Source organism: Notothenia rossii (genome assembly GCF_949606895.1).
Source record: "Notothenia rossii genome assembly, chromosome: 8".
Taxonomy (NCBI): Eukaryota; Metazoa; Chordata; class Actinopteri; order Perciformes; family Nototheniidae; genus Notothenia; species Notothenia rossii.
Genome location: NC_136906.1, coordinates 24,126,423 through 24,146,901, shown reverse-complemented (window position 1 = coordinate 24,146,901; position 20,479 = coordinate 24,126,423). Strand labels below are relative to the sequence as shown.

At 39.7% G+C, this 20,479-nt stretch overlaps 1 protein-coding gene across 2 annotated transcripts; it reads right to left on the bottom strand.

The window, feature by feature from the left end:
• Positions 1-3: 3 nt before the first annotated feature.
• Positions 4-20,296, bottom strand: tmem184a (transmembrane protein 184a). Of its 2 annotated transcripts, none has more exons than XM_079646889.1 (9): positions 19,823-20,296; positions 19,387-19,599; positions 15,410-15,575; positions 14,565-14,655; positions 9,795-9,870; positions 5,665-5,756; positions 4,088-4,257; positions 3,810-4,007; positions 4-1,790 (listed from the first exon to the last, which is right to left on the bottom strand). In XM_079646889.1, the coding sequence occupies exons 2-9, from the start codon at positions 19,597-19,599 to the stop codon at positions 1,561-1,563; spliced, it is 1,236 nt and encodes a 411-aa protein (XP_079503015.1). In that variant the 5' UTR covers positions 19,823-20,296; the 3' UTR covers positions 4-1,560. The 2 variants fall into 2 exon arrangements, with proteins under 2 accessions (XP_079503015.1, XP_079503014.1); XM_079646888.1 differs by having other exon boundaries at positions 4-1,793; positions 19,823-20,286.
• Positions 20,297-20,479: the final 183 nt, after the last annotated feature.

The following is a 20,479-nucleotide window of genomic DNA, read 5'->3' as shown; positions in this document are numbered from 1 at the left end:
CAGTTTTGATGGAAGAATACATATTTATTGCAGAGACACACAAATGAATGTAATGGTGATTTTGGCGATTAGGCCCCGTTGTGCAGGAAGTATCATTCGGGAGGGTAGAACCGAACCGATCCGATCCGATGAAACCCCCCTGGGGTCTAGACCCTGGTGGTGGTGAATGGATAGTTGGGTCGGTCTGAAGGGGAGTGGTTTAGCTTGACCCTGGATTCAGAGGGACAGGGGGTGAAAAGGGGTGGAGGAGGGTTGCGTAGAGTCACCTGAAATGACAGCTGTCTGAGGGGTGAGAGCAGACTTAAAAGGTTTGGCAGAGCGCTATGATAGGCTCTTGGGAATAGACCGAAGTGATTGGTTAAGCTGGAGAGTGACGCCCCAGATCACTTATTGAGAGGAGAGATAGTAGTTACATGGGAATAGTAAATGAAGAGTAAAGACGGTCTTCCTGGTTGAACTTGCGCTGAGCTTAATTTTTAAAAAGGAAAATAAAAGTTGAAGAAGAAACTAGTACATTTCTTTTAAAGCAAACAGAATTGGGTTTGGCCTGACTACGCCTGAACTACACACTTTAAATACGTTAAACTCTTCCCCAATTAAAATCCACACAAGTTTTGTTTCTTACACAAATATAACACAACTACCATAATTTACGGCAATTACATTCTGGCCACATTTCAAAATCTCTGAAACATGATTAGTTATGGGAACACGTCAAACATAAAAAAAGCATTGTACAATAGTGCAGAAGCTGCAAAACAACTGATTGCTAGGGTCTGTTGAACGGCTGTCTAGTTGCACTGAATGAAACTCTTTAAAGCATGCTGGGAAAATGAATGAGAAGAATACAACTCCCACTTTGAAGGAGACAGGTTTATCCAATTTGTCCATGCTACGGTAGATACAAAGGATCGCAAAGTGCCTTAGTCTGCAGTTTGAAGTGCCTGCTCCAAAACGAATGTGTCGGCGAACAAATCTTTCCATTTGTCAGGAAACCATGCAGGAGGATGCTCAGTAAATACTTCAAACAAGCAGATGCGAGAGACGGTCCATAAAGTGTCATTCCCAGCCATGGCTGCCTCCCTGCTTCCCTCCTGCAGTCACATATTAATCATCCCCTCTTTGAAAGTGACATGAACCAGAGGGAGCGCCCTTCAGACGGCCACAGAACCAGCACTGACATAATGAAGGAAACAGAATCAGAGGCACTGCTCAGCATCCAGCAGCTTGATTTAAGGGAATTGCATTGCTCCAGATGTCTCCGATACGGTGAGGGTGACATGTCACTGTCCTGTGATTATTACTGTTCGGATGGAGACAGCTCAGTGTCCCTGGTCATTGAGCCATCACTTATAAAAAATATGTATTTCTTCCTCTTGGTGCTTGAATTATTAATTAACATCAGGACAGAAGCAATGTGTCCATCTTAAATAATGGGAAGATGAAAATGAAACACCTGGATTTTATCCAGTTCTATGCATTTATGGGATACAGTTTCCCCCAGGGGGTTAACGATAAGGCAGCAAGGACACAAGCAACTCGATCATGCTGGAAAGATGGCTAGAACTCGTCATCAGAGGTAATCAGCATGATTTTGTCTGACTTGCGGGTGCTCTTGTTGCCTGCGGCCACTTTTCCATTGGCGCTGGGCTGGACCACCTCCTGCGTGGACTGCTGGGTGTACTGCTGGTAGGCTGGGGAGAAGTTGTGGATCGCGTCCTGCACCATGTCTCCTGGGTTCATGGTCTCCTTCAGACCGCTGGAGATGCTGTGCATGGGTGGGTGGTTTTCTGCTATTGGATCAAGGACACAGGGAGATAAATGATTAGACAATAATGAACTCGTAAAAGCAGTAATTTGAGGGTGACTTCCTGGAGTCTCTTCTAGTTGTGTTGGAATTGCTTCCAGCCAAGAAATCGACTAGCATTTTAAAACACATTGTAAAGAATAAGGGAAGTTATGGATCTATGGTAGTCTTGCTAACGCAGGTGAAAAGAGAATTACTCATTTCTAACTCGGCAGTGGAGACAATTCCATTAAAATGAATTAATCTGAATACAAATAACAGGGTGTGGTGGTGTGATTTCTTGAAGACTAAAAAGCTAGCTATGAAAGAAATACTGACATTTTGTGGCATCTCATTAGTCTCATTACATGTGAAAAAGTACATAACCTTGAGTTTTTTGTTCATTCTATAGTCAAAAAAGTTCCCAGGGCCCAGGGTGTAATCTTCATGTTGCTCTTTTAGAATCAACTTACTATTCATATACAACTGAAATGCAGCAAAAAAGGTTCTATATTTTTGATAGGGCTTAATTGCTAATAACATGCTAAATTAATTTGCCTATCAATTATGCCTACCTATTTAATTGGTAGGATAAACCACATCTGTGAAACTTAATAGCAGTATTTTTGTCAATATTGAGAAAAAAGAAAATACAAGAAATAGGCAGAATATATTTCTTTCATCACGGCTTTTCCAAAGGCTTCAGACTAGAAACACATTTCACGGCCACCCTTCCACTGATGGTCCCTTAGCACCCAGCTGCAAGCCAGGTGGAGTTTACCTTACAACTAAAAGGGTTTTCAAGAAAAAAAATAAAAATAAAAATCAAGGCAGAGATCCACAGTCTTCTGTTTCAGGGTTACTGGCAGTGCTGTGTGGATCGGCTTATGGATGTGGCAAAGAGGAGGGCAGGAGGGCGAAGATTGGGTAGGAGGGGAGGGGGCTCTACAAGGCAATTAGAAACGGTCTGCTGAGTCTCTCCTTACTGCAGCACCCTACACAACACTGAGGGAGAGGAATGGCAGACCAGAGGAGTGGCAGTCACACACGTCAACACTGGGTGCACCAGCAGAACTACATTGTTTGGAGACTTAATGATGTGAATCACATAGGAACTGACAGGCTGGTGGAAAAACATACGTTATATTCAGCTGTCAAATACGTAAGAGGAATATTGGGTTTCTTTCCATATTGGAAGGAATAACAGGTATAGGATGAAAAAGAAACATTTTATTGTATTACCTTCTGCGAGTTAAAAATAAAAAATGGTAATATCAAATGGATACAGTAATGTTTCAATTTTATCACCACCTCCAGCATTTTTGAATTATCAGCAGCTCACGGGAACAGAGGGTTTCCTACAGTATAGCAGAAAAAAAATTGGCAAAATGATTGATATCGCTGCGGAAGGCTTTTCACATGGCTCCCATTTGTCTTTGAGTTGAAAGCAGCTCTGACGTCAAAGAGGTGCTGCTCGCTCGCTGATAGTTACTGTTCTGTATTCCTCTTCATCTACATTGTTTTACTATCAACTGCTGTCTGAGCCACCAGTTACGATGTGTGCAGATGAAAGCGACCGCCCACTGCCAGCCTGACTGCACTGCTGATCAGCGTGTCATTTCGTTCAGAAGAAAAAAAGTAAAAAAAGTGTACATATGGACATTGCAGCTTGTGCATGTGTTAAAAAGGCCGATTGAATATGGAATCAAACTTTAAAAGTGTGACTGAACTAAATGGCTGAAAAAGGCACATAGTTAATTGTTGATAACACATACAAGTCCGGTTGTGTCTTTTCTCTGAGGGGGAGAAGGGACATGTCAACATATATTTTCTTGTTTTTATATTTGTTTGACAACCAGTTACTTTATTGTAGAGACAGAATTGAAAGGGGTTTGGCCTGAATCTTCCGAAATTAAAATCCAACAGGTTTTCTTTTAAACAAATAGAACACAAACACCACAATTTACAGCAATTAAATTCTGGGAATATTTCATAATCTCTGGGGATGACATGAGCAGCTCACCTGGCACTTCATTCTTTTTCTCCTGGTACACGGTGCAGGTGAAGGCATATTTGAGGGCAATGGCAGCAAAGAACATCTCAATGCAGATGATGAAGTTCTGCCATCCTGCTGCCACGGTGCCCGCGCCGACCTCATGTCCATCGATGAAGAGTGCGTTGGGAATGACCCCCCAGCGCTCCAGGATGGCGAGGACCATTCCTACAAAGCAGGAACACTTTCATCAGCAATTTATACTTTTTATGTTCCGGGTTCTGATACCAAAAAAGTAGATGGCTTACCTTGCCAGAATGACAAGAAGATGACAGATTTGATGGTGAGGAACTTCAGCACCGGTTCGAACGGCCTGAGCAGGTCACTTGTTGCGAAAAAGAAGATGAAGAGGGCGTAGAGAGACAGGCTGACGGAGAAGTTGTAGATGATTGTGATATACAGGTATCCTCCATTTATGCTGCAAAGACACAAAGAGTGTTAAAAGACACAATGATACATTTGGTACATTTACAACAAGATGACATTGTTCCATCTGTGATCATATGGAAAGCCTGCTCACAGCAAATCGCCTATGTTTTTTGACAGCGATGATTTATTCATATCTTGAATCCATTTATTACTTTTTTGCCTTGTCAGCCTGCATTTGATGACATTTCCAGCCATATTGGAAGAACAGCTGGAAATGGAGCCTGTTGTGTTCCTTCTTTAAAAGAGTCGATAAAGCCTGTGTGCCCATGTCCTTCTTATTTCAGAATGCATTTGATAAACAGGCAGACTTGTCTTTATTTCAAAGTCAGTCCGCCTTTCTACCTTCTTTGCATTCAAGAGAGCCTCTCTGAGGCCTCAGCTGTGACTATACTAATTACTCCCACCCAGTATAGAGCGCATGGTTGGCTGAGAGCGTATAAGTAAACAATCTAGGAATCATCACGGTCTTGCAACAGACCTTAGAGAAAGACACGGAAAAGAGACACTTCTGCTTGCTAATTGTGCTGTTGAAGTATATTGAGAAATAAGGAGGACGGGTTTAATCATGTCTATCTTTTGGCTCAACAATAAGAGGGTAATGATAGAAAGCTGATTGGAGATGTCTGTGTCGAGCCCTTGTTGAACTCTCTGCTTTTTCTGAGTACTTTCAAAATGGTTGTCACAGCTGAATCCTTAGAATGAAACAGCGCTGAGAGGCAGAGAATAGCACCTGAAATAAGTCTGAATAATGAAATAATGGGCTGCAGATTTGAAAGCTTTTGATTGCACACTAAAGACACATTTGTTACATGTATTACCCTCTCCACATTCTGTTAAGACCCTTTATTGGCTCATCTGGTGGGACTGGAAATGCTCTAAAATTAAGTTTATCTGCAATTTCCCCCGTCTTTGTATCCCATCCAAAGTATGAGATTAAACAATACATCTCTTATAATACTGTGATCCACTGAGTGCAGCACAACATCAGAATTAAGGGTCTTCATTCCAGGACACTTATTACATTTGGGGAAAACTTATGAAGAAGTACACATTCTTTAGTTCAAAATACATTTAGAAAAACTTGAATTATTGGCAATACCAACAATTCCCAAATGCTTTTGATAAGGATTAGGAGGGGACACAGCTGGGAAGACATGCAGTAAAGTATCTGCACACTCTCACTGACAGGACAGTTAAAACCCTGCTGCACTTACCGTATGAAATGAAACCATTTTGTCTTAACATCTTCACCTACTGTGACGCCGTGCAATAATGATCTCCATTTGCAAGCCATTTCCATGTGCACATGAATGGTATACAAGCCTGCTGGCAAGTACGGTACATGGTATGTTTAAGATACATAAAGAATGAAATGGAAAGAGAGGCGCTTGCTTACTTAAAATCTCCATCGTGGTATTTGCCATAAGCCTGCAGAACGATGGTGATGACGGCCATGATGGGTTTGACAACGCAGAACTGGAGAGTCGCCTGGAGAACACATTAGAATCAGACTGAGAACCAAAACAAACAAGGATGCCAGGAAAGTGTAAGAGGATGAGGAGGGATGTCAGAATCTTTTTTTACATTGAATTAGCTGTAAAACTCAGACAACAAGCATAGCTCATAGATATATATTGCTTCTTTAATGCATATTAAAAAAAAGTGTAAAGACTTCAATTTGGTGTTTCACAGTTTCTTGGCCGGGAAAAATCTTGTGCATAACTCTTCATAAAAGAGCAAATTAGGTTTTTAAGCTTTGGTTTTTAGTGCAGGATAAACCAACAAAAATATAGCAGGTTATAATTGATCTTTAGAGGAGCTGGAAGATGGATTCTGGACAGAGCGTGGCTTGTCATTTCTCCCCAGTTTCCTTTCCTGTCTTTGTGCTAAACTAAGCTACTTAAATAAGCTAAGCTAACTGTCTACTGGCAGTAGCCTTACATTCAACAGGGAGACAATAAGTGGTATCAATAATCCAAACAACAAAGCAAATTGGCATATAAATGATGACATAATAAATGAAGACATAAATTACCTTTGAAAAATAGCAAATACAAAAATACAATGCATGCTTTGTTAGACTTGTTTTTCATTCAGGTGCAGAAAGCAAACCGTCTGACACTGATGTCTTCATGCTGATAGCGACTGGCTGGAGAATGCAGTGCAGGTGTAGACCTGCATACAATATAAGACTGGAGGACAGGTGTCCTCTTTGTTGTGTATTGAAGCCTGAACCAAGCAATTTGACAGAGGCTGCTCTAAACTCCCATCAGTGCTGCAGCACTTGAAAGCAACAAGCCATCAGCATTCAACTTGATAAGCCAGGGGGGGCTTTTTAGAAGGGCCAGAGTGGGTGGTGGGCTTGACAGGATGACATCAATAATAATTTAGATTACTGATTTGCTTTGAGAATATTCAGAATGACAGTGTGGCACTAGAACATAGGGAAAGCAAACACTGTCGGCACTAAAAGCTTCAAAGCCAATCATTTAGCATACCTCCTGCCATGCTTGATATTCAGAATACAACACACATTAATAATGCTAGTGCCATGGTCAGATGATTTGTTTTAGAAACGAGCGCCCATGCATAAAGATTATACATGATACACTTTAATACAGAGCTACATGTGTGTCAGTGTTAAATGTAAGATAAGAGCACATGTTAAAACATTCTACATACGTGGATACCATTTATATTACAAACTGATACATCAAAGGGCTATGTGAATTTAGGAAACCGTGCCCATCTGTTATACTCACTACATTTGATATGTTTCTGTAAGCAACCTGCCTGCGTTTTCTATTACATTACTTGATAGTGTCTTGTGGAGATGTCACAGCTTGAAACGACCCCGAAGCATTTTCTTTCAGCAATAATTTTTTTATCACAACAGTTCCCTGCAATAGTTCACGGATGGCAGATATCGAAGGAACTCGTTTTTAAATTTCTCCTGAGTCCCATTTCACAGAAGCACCTCTCTACCTCGTGTATTTCAATACAGATGCTCCATTCGTTCCTTGATAACTTTAATTAGCAAATCGATGTATCGGACTATAAAGCCATTGTTTTATTGTCATGTTGTCTCACCCTTTTCTCCAGGCATCTGTGGTGCTGTATTCTCTTGGATATTTAATTTGTTCAAGGCAACTCTCAGAGGCTTTTCTGATAAAACCTCTGCCTGACACTAGGGCTGCACAACTAATCAAATATGAATTGCAATCATGATTTAGGTCAGTTAAATGAACGTGAGTGACTGCAATGGTTTCCTTTGTTGGCAACTGTCACAACACCTAATTTCCCCCGGGGATTATTATAGTATTTTGGGTCGTTTGATTGAATATTGACGTTTAAAATACGTGCTAAAAGAGTAATATTGAACAGAAAGCAGATGGGAAAAACTAAATATTGACTACATTTAGAAGAAGAGGAACTTTTTTTTTGTATCAACTGCTTGTGTTTTTTGCTGCTGTTCTTCCGCTTAAGGAGAAAAAAAACCAAATAACTTTAATACAAACACCACGGCTTAGTGATTACATTTGGGCAGGGAAAGTTTGTAGGAAAAAGACATGTATCAAGGATGTTGTGCTTGCGTAAAGCCATGAGTTGAACAGCATTGACATTTGCCAGATAAAAGTCTATTATTTTTTTACCACTCTTTCCCATTGTACTTTAACAGCTTAACAGATGCCTAGGGTCCAAATAGTTCAATTTTTGCCAGTTTCAGCTAAATAAGACCCTGAAGTGTCCTACAATATGATAATGGACTCAAACTGAAGGAAAAAAAACAGTTTGGGATGCAAGAGCAGCTTATCCTCTAACCTTATCTCCAAGAACCACAATTACTCTAGGCAGCTTTTCCATATCAGTGATTAATTTGTCACCCGCCTTTAAATCACACACTAAAGCGTCTCCAAGTTATGCAAAGAATTTCAATGTTTACCCCCACCTTCCCCCAAAATGGATCAAAGCCTTTTAAGAATTGTGCTCTGTGAGGGCGCCATGTGAAAGTTTTAGTTTTTGAATTTGAGGTTTTAACTCAAAGACAACCACAAGATGTGTTTCCCAAGTGTATGATCAATACAACTGATCGAGAAGTCCAGTAAAGAATATATTAGAATGTCCCAAAGCAGTTTCATTACTTTGAATCCAGTGAGTCAGTTGCTCCGAGGGAGTTGACCTGCTTAACAGAGTTTAATATTTTCTGAAATGTTCAATATATTGATTTCTGACATTTTCGTTCATGAATCTTAAGGAGGTTGACTCATTTTGAAGGATCGGAATAAATTATTGCTAACACTTTGAGTCCAACACTTTCATTGCACCAACACCCAATGAATGGACTCTGATGATCTTTAATTGTTTTTAAGAGTTTCATCACAGCCCCTGCAGTCAACATGTCCTTGGGCAAGAACTTAAAGGGGCCCTATGATGCTCATTTTTAGGTTCATATTTGTGTTTTGGGCCTCCACTCTGACATGTTTACATTCATGTTCAAAAAGCTCTTTATTTTTCTCATACTGCAGCACCTCTTTTCACCCTCTGTCTGAAACCAGAGCCCAGTCTATACACTGGTTAGCTTGCCAGCTCTGTTATGATTGGTCAATAGCTTAGAGATATCCTTCCCCTACCCCATCACGTACAATATTGGAGCGCTAACCAATAGAAGCACAAGTGTTATGTAGATATGTCACTGTCGCATAAGTAAACAAAAGTCCAATGGATGCATTCAGGCAGTGTGTGGGACAGAAATTCCCTCTGGAGGGAACTTTGGGATTTTAGCCTTTACAGACCATGTACATGCACACAAACCAATATAACACACAACAGGAAAGGGAAAACCCCACAAAGCATAATAGGGCCCCTTTAACCCCAAGTTGCCTTCGATTGGACGGCCAACAGTGTGTAAATGTGTGTGAATGTTTACTTCCTTGAGCAGGTGGCACATTAGATGGCAGCCTCTGCCTCTTTATGATGGGTGTTAATGGGTAAATGCTGACTTGTATACAGCGTATAAAAGTGCTTTGAGGGGTCATAAAGACTGAAGAAACGCTAAAGAAATGCAGTCCATTTACCATTCAGATGTCACCATCTTGCATGCTTTAGTTCCAAAACACTTCACGTAGGATTACTTTGAAAGCCCATTGAGTGTTTATCAATTTCTGCATAATAAAAAATCCTCCCTATCATCATGTGTTTTGTTTTCAAGACATAACTCATAGTTTCAGTTTGATCAGCATTAGACTGAGAGCCTGTGCAGCATCCCAAGACACTGAGAGAGCTGTGCTGACAGCTCATATCGTCTTTTGCCGTTTATTATCAAACTGTGGTCAATTGCTTTTGTTTCCTTTTTCTTTTTTACACCAGTTGACGTTATCCTCTGAAAAGCTCACAGCCAATTATATCAGCTGTCATTTCAAGGTAGTCAGGAGATCTGGGCAGAGTAGTTTTCTTCTTTCAGTGTTTGCAAACAATTTCTGTGGTTTTAGGAACACCTCTATAGATAAGGTGAAGATGAAATCTCACCTGTTTGCAGAATCTCAAAAAGCCGATTGAGTAGCTTATTCCACCGAGGCAGCAGGTACCATACAGACAACTGGACCTGGGAACACAACAATAAACAATTAGATATTTAGTGATGACAACACAAACACCATATACTTAGCATGTGATAAAAGAAACAAGTTTAACTAGAGTGTTCGGAGTAAAATAGGAATAAATACAACAGCCATACAATAAACAACAGCTGGTTAAATGTTCAGGTTTTCTTTTACATTAGAGCTTATAACCAATGATTGACAAGTCAATCAATCAACGATGATTAATCGATGACCATTTTTTCAATCAATGAAACGCCTGAGTCCAAAAAAAGAAAAGACATTTGCTACGTCCAGCTTCTCAACTGTCCTGAGGATTCGTGGTCCTTTTTTGGTTTATTTAACTGCCAACTGATTTTTTGACTGTCTGACTGACAACGCAGGACCATTTCAAAATGTCACCTAGGGCTCAGAGGAACTTTGATGGGTAGTTTTTAGTATCAAGAAAATTCATTGGCAGATCAATCAATAATGCAAATTGTTGGTTTCTGCCCTAGTTGACATTACTGCTTAACTGGGATGTATTTTGGCCAACATAAAACAACATAAAATGTATAGCGTAAAACTTTTAAAAACAGTTTTGTAAAATAATTTACCCAACTGAGACTATATTGTTGATGCAAATCTGCCTATCTGTCAAAACCCAAATGGGAGTTATTCGTAGCCTATATTCAAAAAGGAATCATGTAAACCTAAGCCGCTAACACCATAATGTTGTTGCATATATAATACATTTGAAAAAATCGATTTATATACAAAATGTATCGCCATAATTGTCAATAAAATAACACCTGTACAATAGGTCCGGCAGTAATGTGAGACAGTGGATTTGAAGACTTCATGGTATTAAGGTGTCTTTAGTAAATACACACATTAGTACTGGCCTAATCAACAACAACAAACAGACTGGTCCGACAATACTGAGGATCGGGACACAAAACGGTAGATTTGACTTTTACTTGAAGAACCTCTAGTTTCAGTGAGTTTTCAATAGTAATTAAATATTTTTGTGTTTTGTATTATTGCTCTTAGTCAGCAGTTTCGGGTTCAGGTGGCAGTTTTGGGGCCGGGGTGAATAACATAAGTAAACTGGTGAGGAAACTGGCTTTACTGTAGGAGTGAGCCTTGAGGCAGCAGACAGGAAGATTAGGTCTAAACTGAGCCTCGCCCGGGCAACTTCCTGCATGAGCAGCACGTCTGCGTTGCAGAACCTGTTATATTTTTGCTTGCCGTTCACAGCTTAAACCGTCGATAACATTTTCATTTGACAGTATTTTCACATTATACCACAACATTACTATGGTTTACGTACGTACGTACGTGTGTGTGTATATATATATATATATATATATATATGTAAATCGCACATACATAGCGCAGCATTATTTTCTTTACTTAACACTTGTAGAAGTTGTGACAAATATAGGCAAACAACTTCTATCTTACTGTGTTAGGGTGAAGGTAAAACATTGCTTGTGTTTAATCAGTCATGAATTATGTCCTTATGAAAAAGGAAGTGGTACACACTTCCTTTTTAAAACACCTTTCCTTTAGTGATTATCTGTAGATGTAATCCATTCGTTTGTCAACAAGGTTTTTATTCTGAAATATTAGCATTACACAGTAATGTGGAAAATGCAGTGACATGCAGAGTTCTATTAATTAATAAGAGTACCGGCTTTTATGTTTGAATGAATTTATATTATTTCCAAATGAACACACACTACTTAACATGCAAACTATATGTAGAAGTGGCAGCAGAAGCGCCGCTGCAGAGACGCTGGGAACAGAGCGCAGGTCAGCGGAGGCAGTTTGGCCCGGGCGTAATGTCTACGCGTCTTATTATTTCAACTCATCTGTCTTTTTCTTCTTTGTAGATAAGCTACTACTCAAACTAGACAATCAAAGGTATCGTCATCACTTGCAAATGAGAGCATAGATAATCAGTCAAAGTGAATTTGAGAAGCAAATTGCTTGCCTACAGAGCAAATGTTTTTACTGCTCTCAGAACCTGAGGTGTATTATTGAAGCAGTTAAAACTTAAATGCGGTTTATTAATGGGGACATGACATATTAAATTTAATCTAAAACTGCTATACAATTTTAATAGGAACTAGAGAATGCAATTCCTGAAGAAATTGCTAGTGGGAATGCTTTATGCTGAAAATCTGACGCTAAACTGCTATGCTGAAATGTAATGTGTAAGAAGAAAGTGAAGAATTTAGATTGAAATTATACATGAACACTGGGGGGCTTGAATGTGTGATGAGAGAAGAAAAGAAAGTAAAAAGGCTTGGAAAAGCAGCAGAATATTTGAACTGCAAACTTCTGAACTAACTTGATGGCGAATGATCTGTCGCCATGGCAACGGCATTTGATGACACCCCATAATACGCTTAGATGCGTTGATGGCTGCATCGTTACCAAACCTGTGAAGTTTTGGGGCGTTTGGAGCAGTTTCATTGAAGTTATGAGAAAACCGTGTTTCAAGACGAGCATTGTGTTGCCATGGCAACGGCATTTGAAGAAATCTCAAAACTGTCCCGTAGATGTCTTCACGGCTGGACTGTTAGCACACGTGAAGTTTGAGCACTTTTTGAATATTTTCATAGGAGTTATAGCGACATCATGTTTTATGGCGAGGGATGTGTTTCCATGGAAACGGCATATGGTGAGATCTCAGAATTGGCGTAGAGGTGTTGAGGCATGGACCGGTGATATTCAAGTGAAGATTGGGGGACGATTGGACCGTGTCGATGGGACTTACAGCCACATTGTGTTTCATGGCGAGTGGTCCGTCGCCATGGCAACGGCATTTGATGACACCCCATACTACGCTCAGATGCGTTGATGGCTGCATTGTTACCAAACCTGTGAAGTTCTGGGCTGTTTGGAGTATTTTCACTGAAGTTATGAGAAAACTTTGTTTCAAGGCAAGCATTGTGTTGCCATGGCAACGGCATTTGAAGAAATCTCAAAACTGTCCCGTAGATGTCTTCACGGCTGGACTGTTTGCACACTGCTATCTGAAGTCTGCTGCTCTGAGCATGTCAGTTGGAGTGATGACATCATCGTGTTCCATTACACAGGTTTTTATAGTTGAGCTAACGAGCTCTGTAGAGATCAAAGGCTTCATTGTTCTGAATGAGAGATAAACCTCTTACATGTGAACGTTTTGTGGAAGAACCGTAACAAATATCTTTGAAATTTCAAAACGTGAAGCAGGTCAAGGAAGTTGAGTATCTGAAGTGTAATTTTTGTGTACTTTCGGGTTAATAATGTGGCCTTTTTGGCTGTTTAACTAAAGGTGTGCGGCTGCTGCTGTGAGGAAATATCTGCCTGAAATGACAATGCGCTTTAATGGAGACATGTCGAACGTTTTTGTCACTTCATGCCCTCAAGAGGCACTTTGTTTAATTATTTTTTGCTTAATTATTTGTCATTTTTCAAGCTACGAGATGTTTTCCTACGTTTATCATGATAAATAATGTCTCAAGAATGTAGGGTTTGGGAATTATGGCAGTTTTAAAAAGAAATATGAATGCGAATTTCAAGCTGTCCTCCACTGTAGCTGTGACATCACACACTCTAGTTAATGTTAAAATGTGAAGAAAACCTCTAAAACAAGGTCTGAACAATGTTTAATATCTCTAAAAGTAAGAATCAGATTTAAAAGTTGTTTTACACGAATGTCAGAAAGATGTGTAACATTTTAAAGTTGGAATGAGGAGTCTGAGTGAAAGTATGAGGGAGCAGTTAGCAGTTGAATTGCATGAAGATTTGTTGAAGTCTGAAGATTTTCTCCATTGACTTCAATGTTAAAAATGTGATGTATTATGGGATGTATCTCTAGAATTGTGAAAGTTATGAATGAGAAAAGTAATAGCCATCGATTCCCGACCGAGCTGAACGTTTTGATGTTTGAACGGAGTTTCTGCAATGTTCAATGCGGGAGAAGAGGGCCAAAATACCGGCGGAATAATAAACTTTTCGTCCGTAGAATAACAGTTAGTTGGAATGTTATTAGGCTTAAATGTTCTACTTAAATGGCGTGACCATGTTTGGTACATGCTAAAGCAACTAGCTTTTAAGCATGGTAACAGTGTATAATCTATGTTATTTTATTAATCTGCCATGGGGCTGATTAAAACCTACTTAACTTTATGAAGCTGCAATATCATCCACAATATTGGATGTTATAGGAAATCCTAAAGGACATGCAACATGGAGGCAGTAAAGTCTCATACAAGCCGTTGAATTTATGCCTCGTCTCCAGTTGCTGGTGTTGAGCAATGCCACAATTTATCAAGGCCTTACATTAGTGTCTCTACTGTCTTAAGAACCTGGCAAAGAGCAGCTGCCCTGTGGCTGAGTCAGCCATAAAACACAGCCCGTCTAAGGCTGCTCAAAAGCTCTGAGATAAGGGATAAGTGGCACAGATTAACAACGCACTTGTTTATTGCCTGCTCTTTCTCTATGGTGTTCAAACTAAATGCTAATTCAAGGGCAGCAAGATGCACTTTGCACCATTTGTGACTGTAAAAGTGAGGTTAATTCATATTGTGGTTTGACCCAGTCAAGTTGAAGAGGAAGTGATACTTCTGTCAACTTGAAAAACATTTGAAATGTCAAACAAATGCTACTTTGAAGTAGTACGAGCTTGCATGCCTGAATGGAGAATTGGAATGAGAGCACTCACTGTATGGGCTTCCCTCGGATCTCTGACATGATTGCACTCTCTCCTCCCAGATACTCAAAGGACAGGCTCAGGAAATTGTAAATGACAAAAGCTGTAACAGAAAGAAAAGAGTCTTAAAACCCTGAACCACCCTAGACTGTAGAAGAATTTCTCATCACCTTCAAGTTTAAGCTTATTTGAAAAGGTCAAACCATTTTAGAGGAGAAAACTTCCACATGATGAAAAAATAATTAGTCCTACAGTTTGGAACAATAAATGTTTCTGTCCTTACATTAAGAAGCTTCCAAGGGTTCTGTGTCTTGGAAATCCCTTCCTAATCCTTTGTTGCTATTTAAAGAGGGATTAAATGGAGCTAATGCAGATGGTGTCCAGTCAAGAGAAGGTTCATTATGTTATAGCCGGAGCTGCTGGTCCACTCTGCCTGCTTTCTGATGCGCTGCGCTATCAATCAGCCACAAAATTGGCCTGCAAACTGGAAACTAATCTCCTGAATACTGTATTTCCTACTTTTCTCAAATTACTTGTAATACATTTTGCGAGTGATTCACCTTTGCAATTGGTGAAGTGATTTCGTCTGAAAACTAACTTCCAATTCAAATACATGACAGTTGCAATGCAAAAAAAGGCATATTGAAAAGAACACTTTAGTTGTCTACTTCCAAACACTGAAACCAGTGCACTAAAAAGGATGCTCCTAAAATAACTCCACCTAGTAATTGAACACCTGCGATAATGAAGTCTACCTACATAAGAACAATGACTGCTGTGGAAACTAGTTTGGTCAGTTCCTCGTCTTTCCTGCCATGGCAGATATTTAAAAAAGGCAGAGTTATTGTGATACTAACCTTCGTAGCAGTCTCGAATTGAATCAAAGTAGACATAATATTGGTCGTTGCTGATGAAAAGCAGACTGAGCCAAGAATCGAAGGAATAAACTGGCACGATAAACAGGATGCGGATAATGTAGCGCTGCTCATTGGGGACACTGTAAGATCGGAGGTGTGTATAGATCTGAAATGAAAAATATACCATATGAAAAACATTAGTAACAAGAAAATGAAAACTTGTGGAATATAGTTATGGATTAAACAACTCATTGTTGATCATGAAGTACGAGATACTTTAAAAGAGAATAGTGTAAATTGTTGCACCTGTAGCCACCAATGTTTCGCATTGACTCTGAAACAGTTGATGTTTCAAGCACCAGAGAACCCATTGCAAATCAACTATTTACCAGGATGATATTTATAGCTCTGTCCTTGTAAAGATCTGTCACTATGAAACACAGCAGCACGTTCTACTATAATAGATAGAGATCACGCAACTCTCATTTTAAAGGGGCCCTACTATGCTAATTTTAAGGTTTCATATTTGTATGTTGTGCCTCCACTGTGACATGTTCACATGCTTTAATGTTCAAAAAGCACCTCTTCCACACTGTCTGATACCAGAGCCCAGTCTGCTCGGATTGGTTATCTGGCCGGCTCTGTTGTGATTGGTCAACTGCTCAGAGATGTCCCGGCCCTTAGCCTAGCCTATCATGTACAATGTATTGGAGCGCTAGCCAATAGAAGCGCGAGGGTTACATAATGATGTCACTGTGTGACGGAAGTAAACAAAGCACTACATTTGAGTTTCCGGCAGAGAAACTCCCTCTTGCAGGAACTTTGGGATTTTAGCCTTTGCAGACCATTACATTCACACAAACCTAAATAACACACAGGAAAAGGAAACCCAAAGAAGCACGATAGGGCCTCTTTAATGACCTTCCAAAACATTCCAGCGTTAACCCGACTGTTCACATTTACCTAATATTGTACAGCTTGAACTTCAAACACAGAAGCAGACAATATGATCAGTAAATATATATTTTCACTGAGCTGATAAAAGGCCTTAACCTTTACCTTTCCCCTATACGGCCTCCATAAGAAGTAAAGTGGTACAGCTGACAGCCTTTAACAGAATATGGCAGGGGATATGATTATCATTCTTCCCAATGACCTTTAGTTTCATAAACAAGGCGTATTTTTTATACATGCCAAAACTAAGACCCGATATGGCAGTTTAACACATGAGCCACATCCAAATTATTATTTTTGTTATCATTAAAGGAATGTTGAGTTACTTTAAGTGTTGGCTTATCCAATCTGATCCCAAGCAAACACAGCTTGTCATGATGTGGAGGTCAGTAGAGGGAGTTCAGTTTTCAACAGTGTAATTAAAGTACAGTTAAACTGCCTCTAAGTTAATGCGGGCAAATTGCTACAGGTTGGCTAATCTCATCAATGTTAACAAATCAAAAGCCGAGCTGTCGCAACATAAGGGTGTGGGTGAACTGCCATAAACTAGAAACGTCTCTGATTCAACAGACAATAAAGAATAGAAAAACATCAACACCTATAATATTGCACATTTAGTTCACCCTCAAATACATTCAGTTGTGTCCGACTAATACTCTCACAGATGCTCTTCAACTAAACACTCAATTCAATTGGAAAATCTGTCAAATTGTTTTACCTGTATTATTTTTCATGTGCAGATGATTACAGTCGTAAAGAAAGAGCTCTTAAAATGTAGCGCCCATTACAGACTGAAGCATATCAGGGAATATCATTGAGAAGCACAGATCACTGGCAATTGTTTTCTAGTAAACTGATGACTCATTCTTTGTTGAGACACCATTTAAAACAATTATAACGAGAGAAAAAAATGTTTTCATTTGAACAAGATGCTTATCATAAGCCGTTAGTTCACTAATTGAGCCAAGCCAAGTAATAACACCATTCTCATTGCTGACTCATACCTTTGATGGGAAAGAAAACAAACCAAACATCGCTACCATATCCATGTGCTACCTCATCAAACTTTGTACCCATTACTGCAACAATTAGATCATTATTGGATGATTATATTGACAGACAATTAACAAGTCTAACAATCAACCAATTTCATTTCTGTCTATCCAAGAATCGATTAAACTGTTGCAGCTCTACAGTTCTTTATCCCATTTTTGGGCTAACTTTAATAGCTTTAATTAAAGAAGGGTAACATTCGTGGCTAGAATATTTTAATTCTAAAAACCTCCATTTGTAGGATGAAGCTAAACAACAACAACAACCAGTCTTTCTCTGTGTGACACATTCAGCTTGATTAAATGCCCGTTGGAGGGTCCACATTAAAGCCTGATTACTGCGAGGGTGGGGGTGTGATGCATTCGGCCATCTCTCCATGTGAAGTGAAGCAGACTGGACTGATGTCCTCCATTTGCCTGCATGCCAGAAAATCCTTCGTCCTTCCTGAATCTATATGCTGCTGCTGACCTGACAGTAATGCATAGATGTATGCTGCTAAATAATAGCTTCAAGCACAAGTAAAGCTCAGACGTATTTGCCATAACAGCAGAGTCAGAGGAACCACGATTTGGAACACATATAACCATCAGCAATAGAGAGTGTACGTATTGGGACCAGATGTGAGAGACGCAGCCATACAGCCCAGGATAAATTGAGTCTTCTGCTCTTAATCCCGAATGCTCCACGTTGCAAAGGGACCAATAAGCCCACGAAGAAAAAGTGAGGAACACTACACTGACTACCAGCCCGGGAAGCAAAGAGGATCTAAGGTCATTGTCTCTCGTGTTTAGTATTCAGAACGTGAGTTTGGGAGTCTATAGCAATCCTCTAGAGCCAAGTCAGATGAAACACCACCAGCATTGCAACACCAGTCCTGCAGACCATTTTATTCTTCCCCTCGTGACGGGATGCATGTTGCCATCCTGCTCCATCTCCCTGCAGCACACTTGCTATTTATTTGTTCAATTAAAATGTCTTGTAGCAAGTGTTTGGCCAAACAAGTACTATATTAAAAAGATAGAAACCAATTTGCGGGATATTGAGTCACAAATCCCTACACAGGCATTGTTTTCAGACTCATAATAACATGATGATGCTTTGCGAGGCTGCTATGAAGATTATAAAAAAGGGGGCAAAACAATAACAACACTTCCTTTAACTACACAAAAAAACAAAACAGTTCGTTTTAAACGTGTTCACATAAATATGATGCCTAAGGATGTATATTCAACACAAGGGTTATCGACTAAAACTGAGAACTATTACAGCTACTCAACATAACCACAGCAAACAAGAAAACAACAACGTAATTCTTAATAAAGCTGTAAATGTTATATCAATATCAATTGATTTCCCTGCTGATAATACACTGCACCCTACCGCATTCTCTCCGAATGATAAACCATAATGATAAGTTATCATCTGTGCACAGTGGGTAACTCACGCTCACAAGAGGAAACACTCATTTACAGCAGTGTTGAAATTGTTTCTGGGCGAAGGTGGTCTTTTTTGAGCTATTTATTCTTCCAACCTTCCTTCCCCTTCACATGAAGACAGCTTGCTGAGGATTTATTGTCCTTAATATCAGCTAAAATGTTTAATCTGCTGGTCACTGTCAACTTTAAAGTAAGAAAACCTCCCCACAATGCAGTGGGAGAGTGAATGGATAATACCTGCCTGGAATACTTTATGACTGACACAGTGGCAGTGTGAGTATGAAAATAACCGGTGTGATCTGCTGAGACACTGAATTTACAACATTGTTTTGTAAGGTAGCATAACAAGCCTTTATGGATATAATAACTTGTTTCCGTCCTCTGGCAAGGGAGGTGTAATGTGTCACTCTGCACCTATCTCAGATGACATTTACGTTACTGAGTGCGCAACGCTTTGAGCTGCATTACTCATAGTGTCATGTGGTGCACTGATTTAAATCAGCTATGGGTATTTGGAAATATTCACACACTCACCTGGTGGCATGTTATGAGCAAGGCAGACCACACAAATATCCCTGTGAGGGCCTGAGCTGCCAGTGTGTTCAGAAACATCTGGTGTTCTATGATTGTGCCATTGCTTGTTCGAATAATTGTCATATTGGAGACTTCTGGGAGGATATGTGCATCAAGGTGAAGGATAGAATTATTCTCATTTGATGAATCCATCTCTTCCAATGAAATATCCATCTGAAAAAGAGAGAAACAACCAGAGGGTTTACAGGTAAAATGTAACAACACCCCCATGGGTTTGACTTAATGTCAAATTATTTCATGTCCCCTGCTGTGAACACAAAATAACTCGGTTTTTATAACCATACTAAAACATTATGAGAAGAAAAAACAGTAAAAGAAAAGTGAAAGACTAGATGATCCTGATATTAAACTTTTTAACCGTTAACAAACAGCTTACCTTGTCTCAGGAGGTAGGAAGCGGCTTTATCCTGTTTAGTCGATATTGTCCTCGAGGCCAATGTTATAGGATCAACATGGAGAACAAACTCGCTTTTCAAAATAGCCAACTGACCTAATTCACAGCCATTTACAAGCGGCCCGTCGACTTTACCATCGACGGGTTCAACAGACTGGACTTCCTTGTTTGAAACAAGTGCAACACCGAGGTCGAAGTCCACGTATTCGGAGATGAAAACTCCAACAAAACCTGTGACAGAAAACTCCAACAAAACCTGTGACAGAAAACTCACAATACACTAGCCTGGTGCGTTAACTTCGTGTAATAATTGGACAAAAATCCTACTTTCAGTGTTAACGACGAGTATGTAATATATCCTTCGGCGGCGTCTCGCTCAGAGCAGCAGAGATAAAAAGGTTGGGCACAGGTGAACGGGTCACGTGTCCACAGCTCCACGAGTGACGTCACGTTGTCTTTATCTGAGAGAATACCTTTAGACTGAGAGTGAACAAGAGAGTATCCTTTGTTTTTCGGTCGCCCGTATAACATTTTGACAAGACTTTCAATTAGAACAAATGTGCAAGTATTATTACTTATGTATTTAAATAATATAAAGGAGTTCAATGTTACAAAAGCAAATACAATATTAAAGAAGGT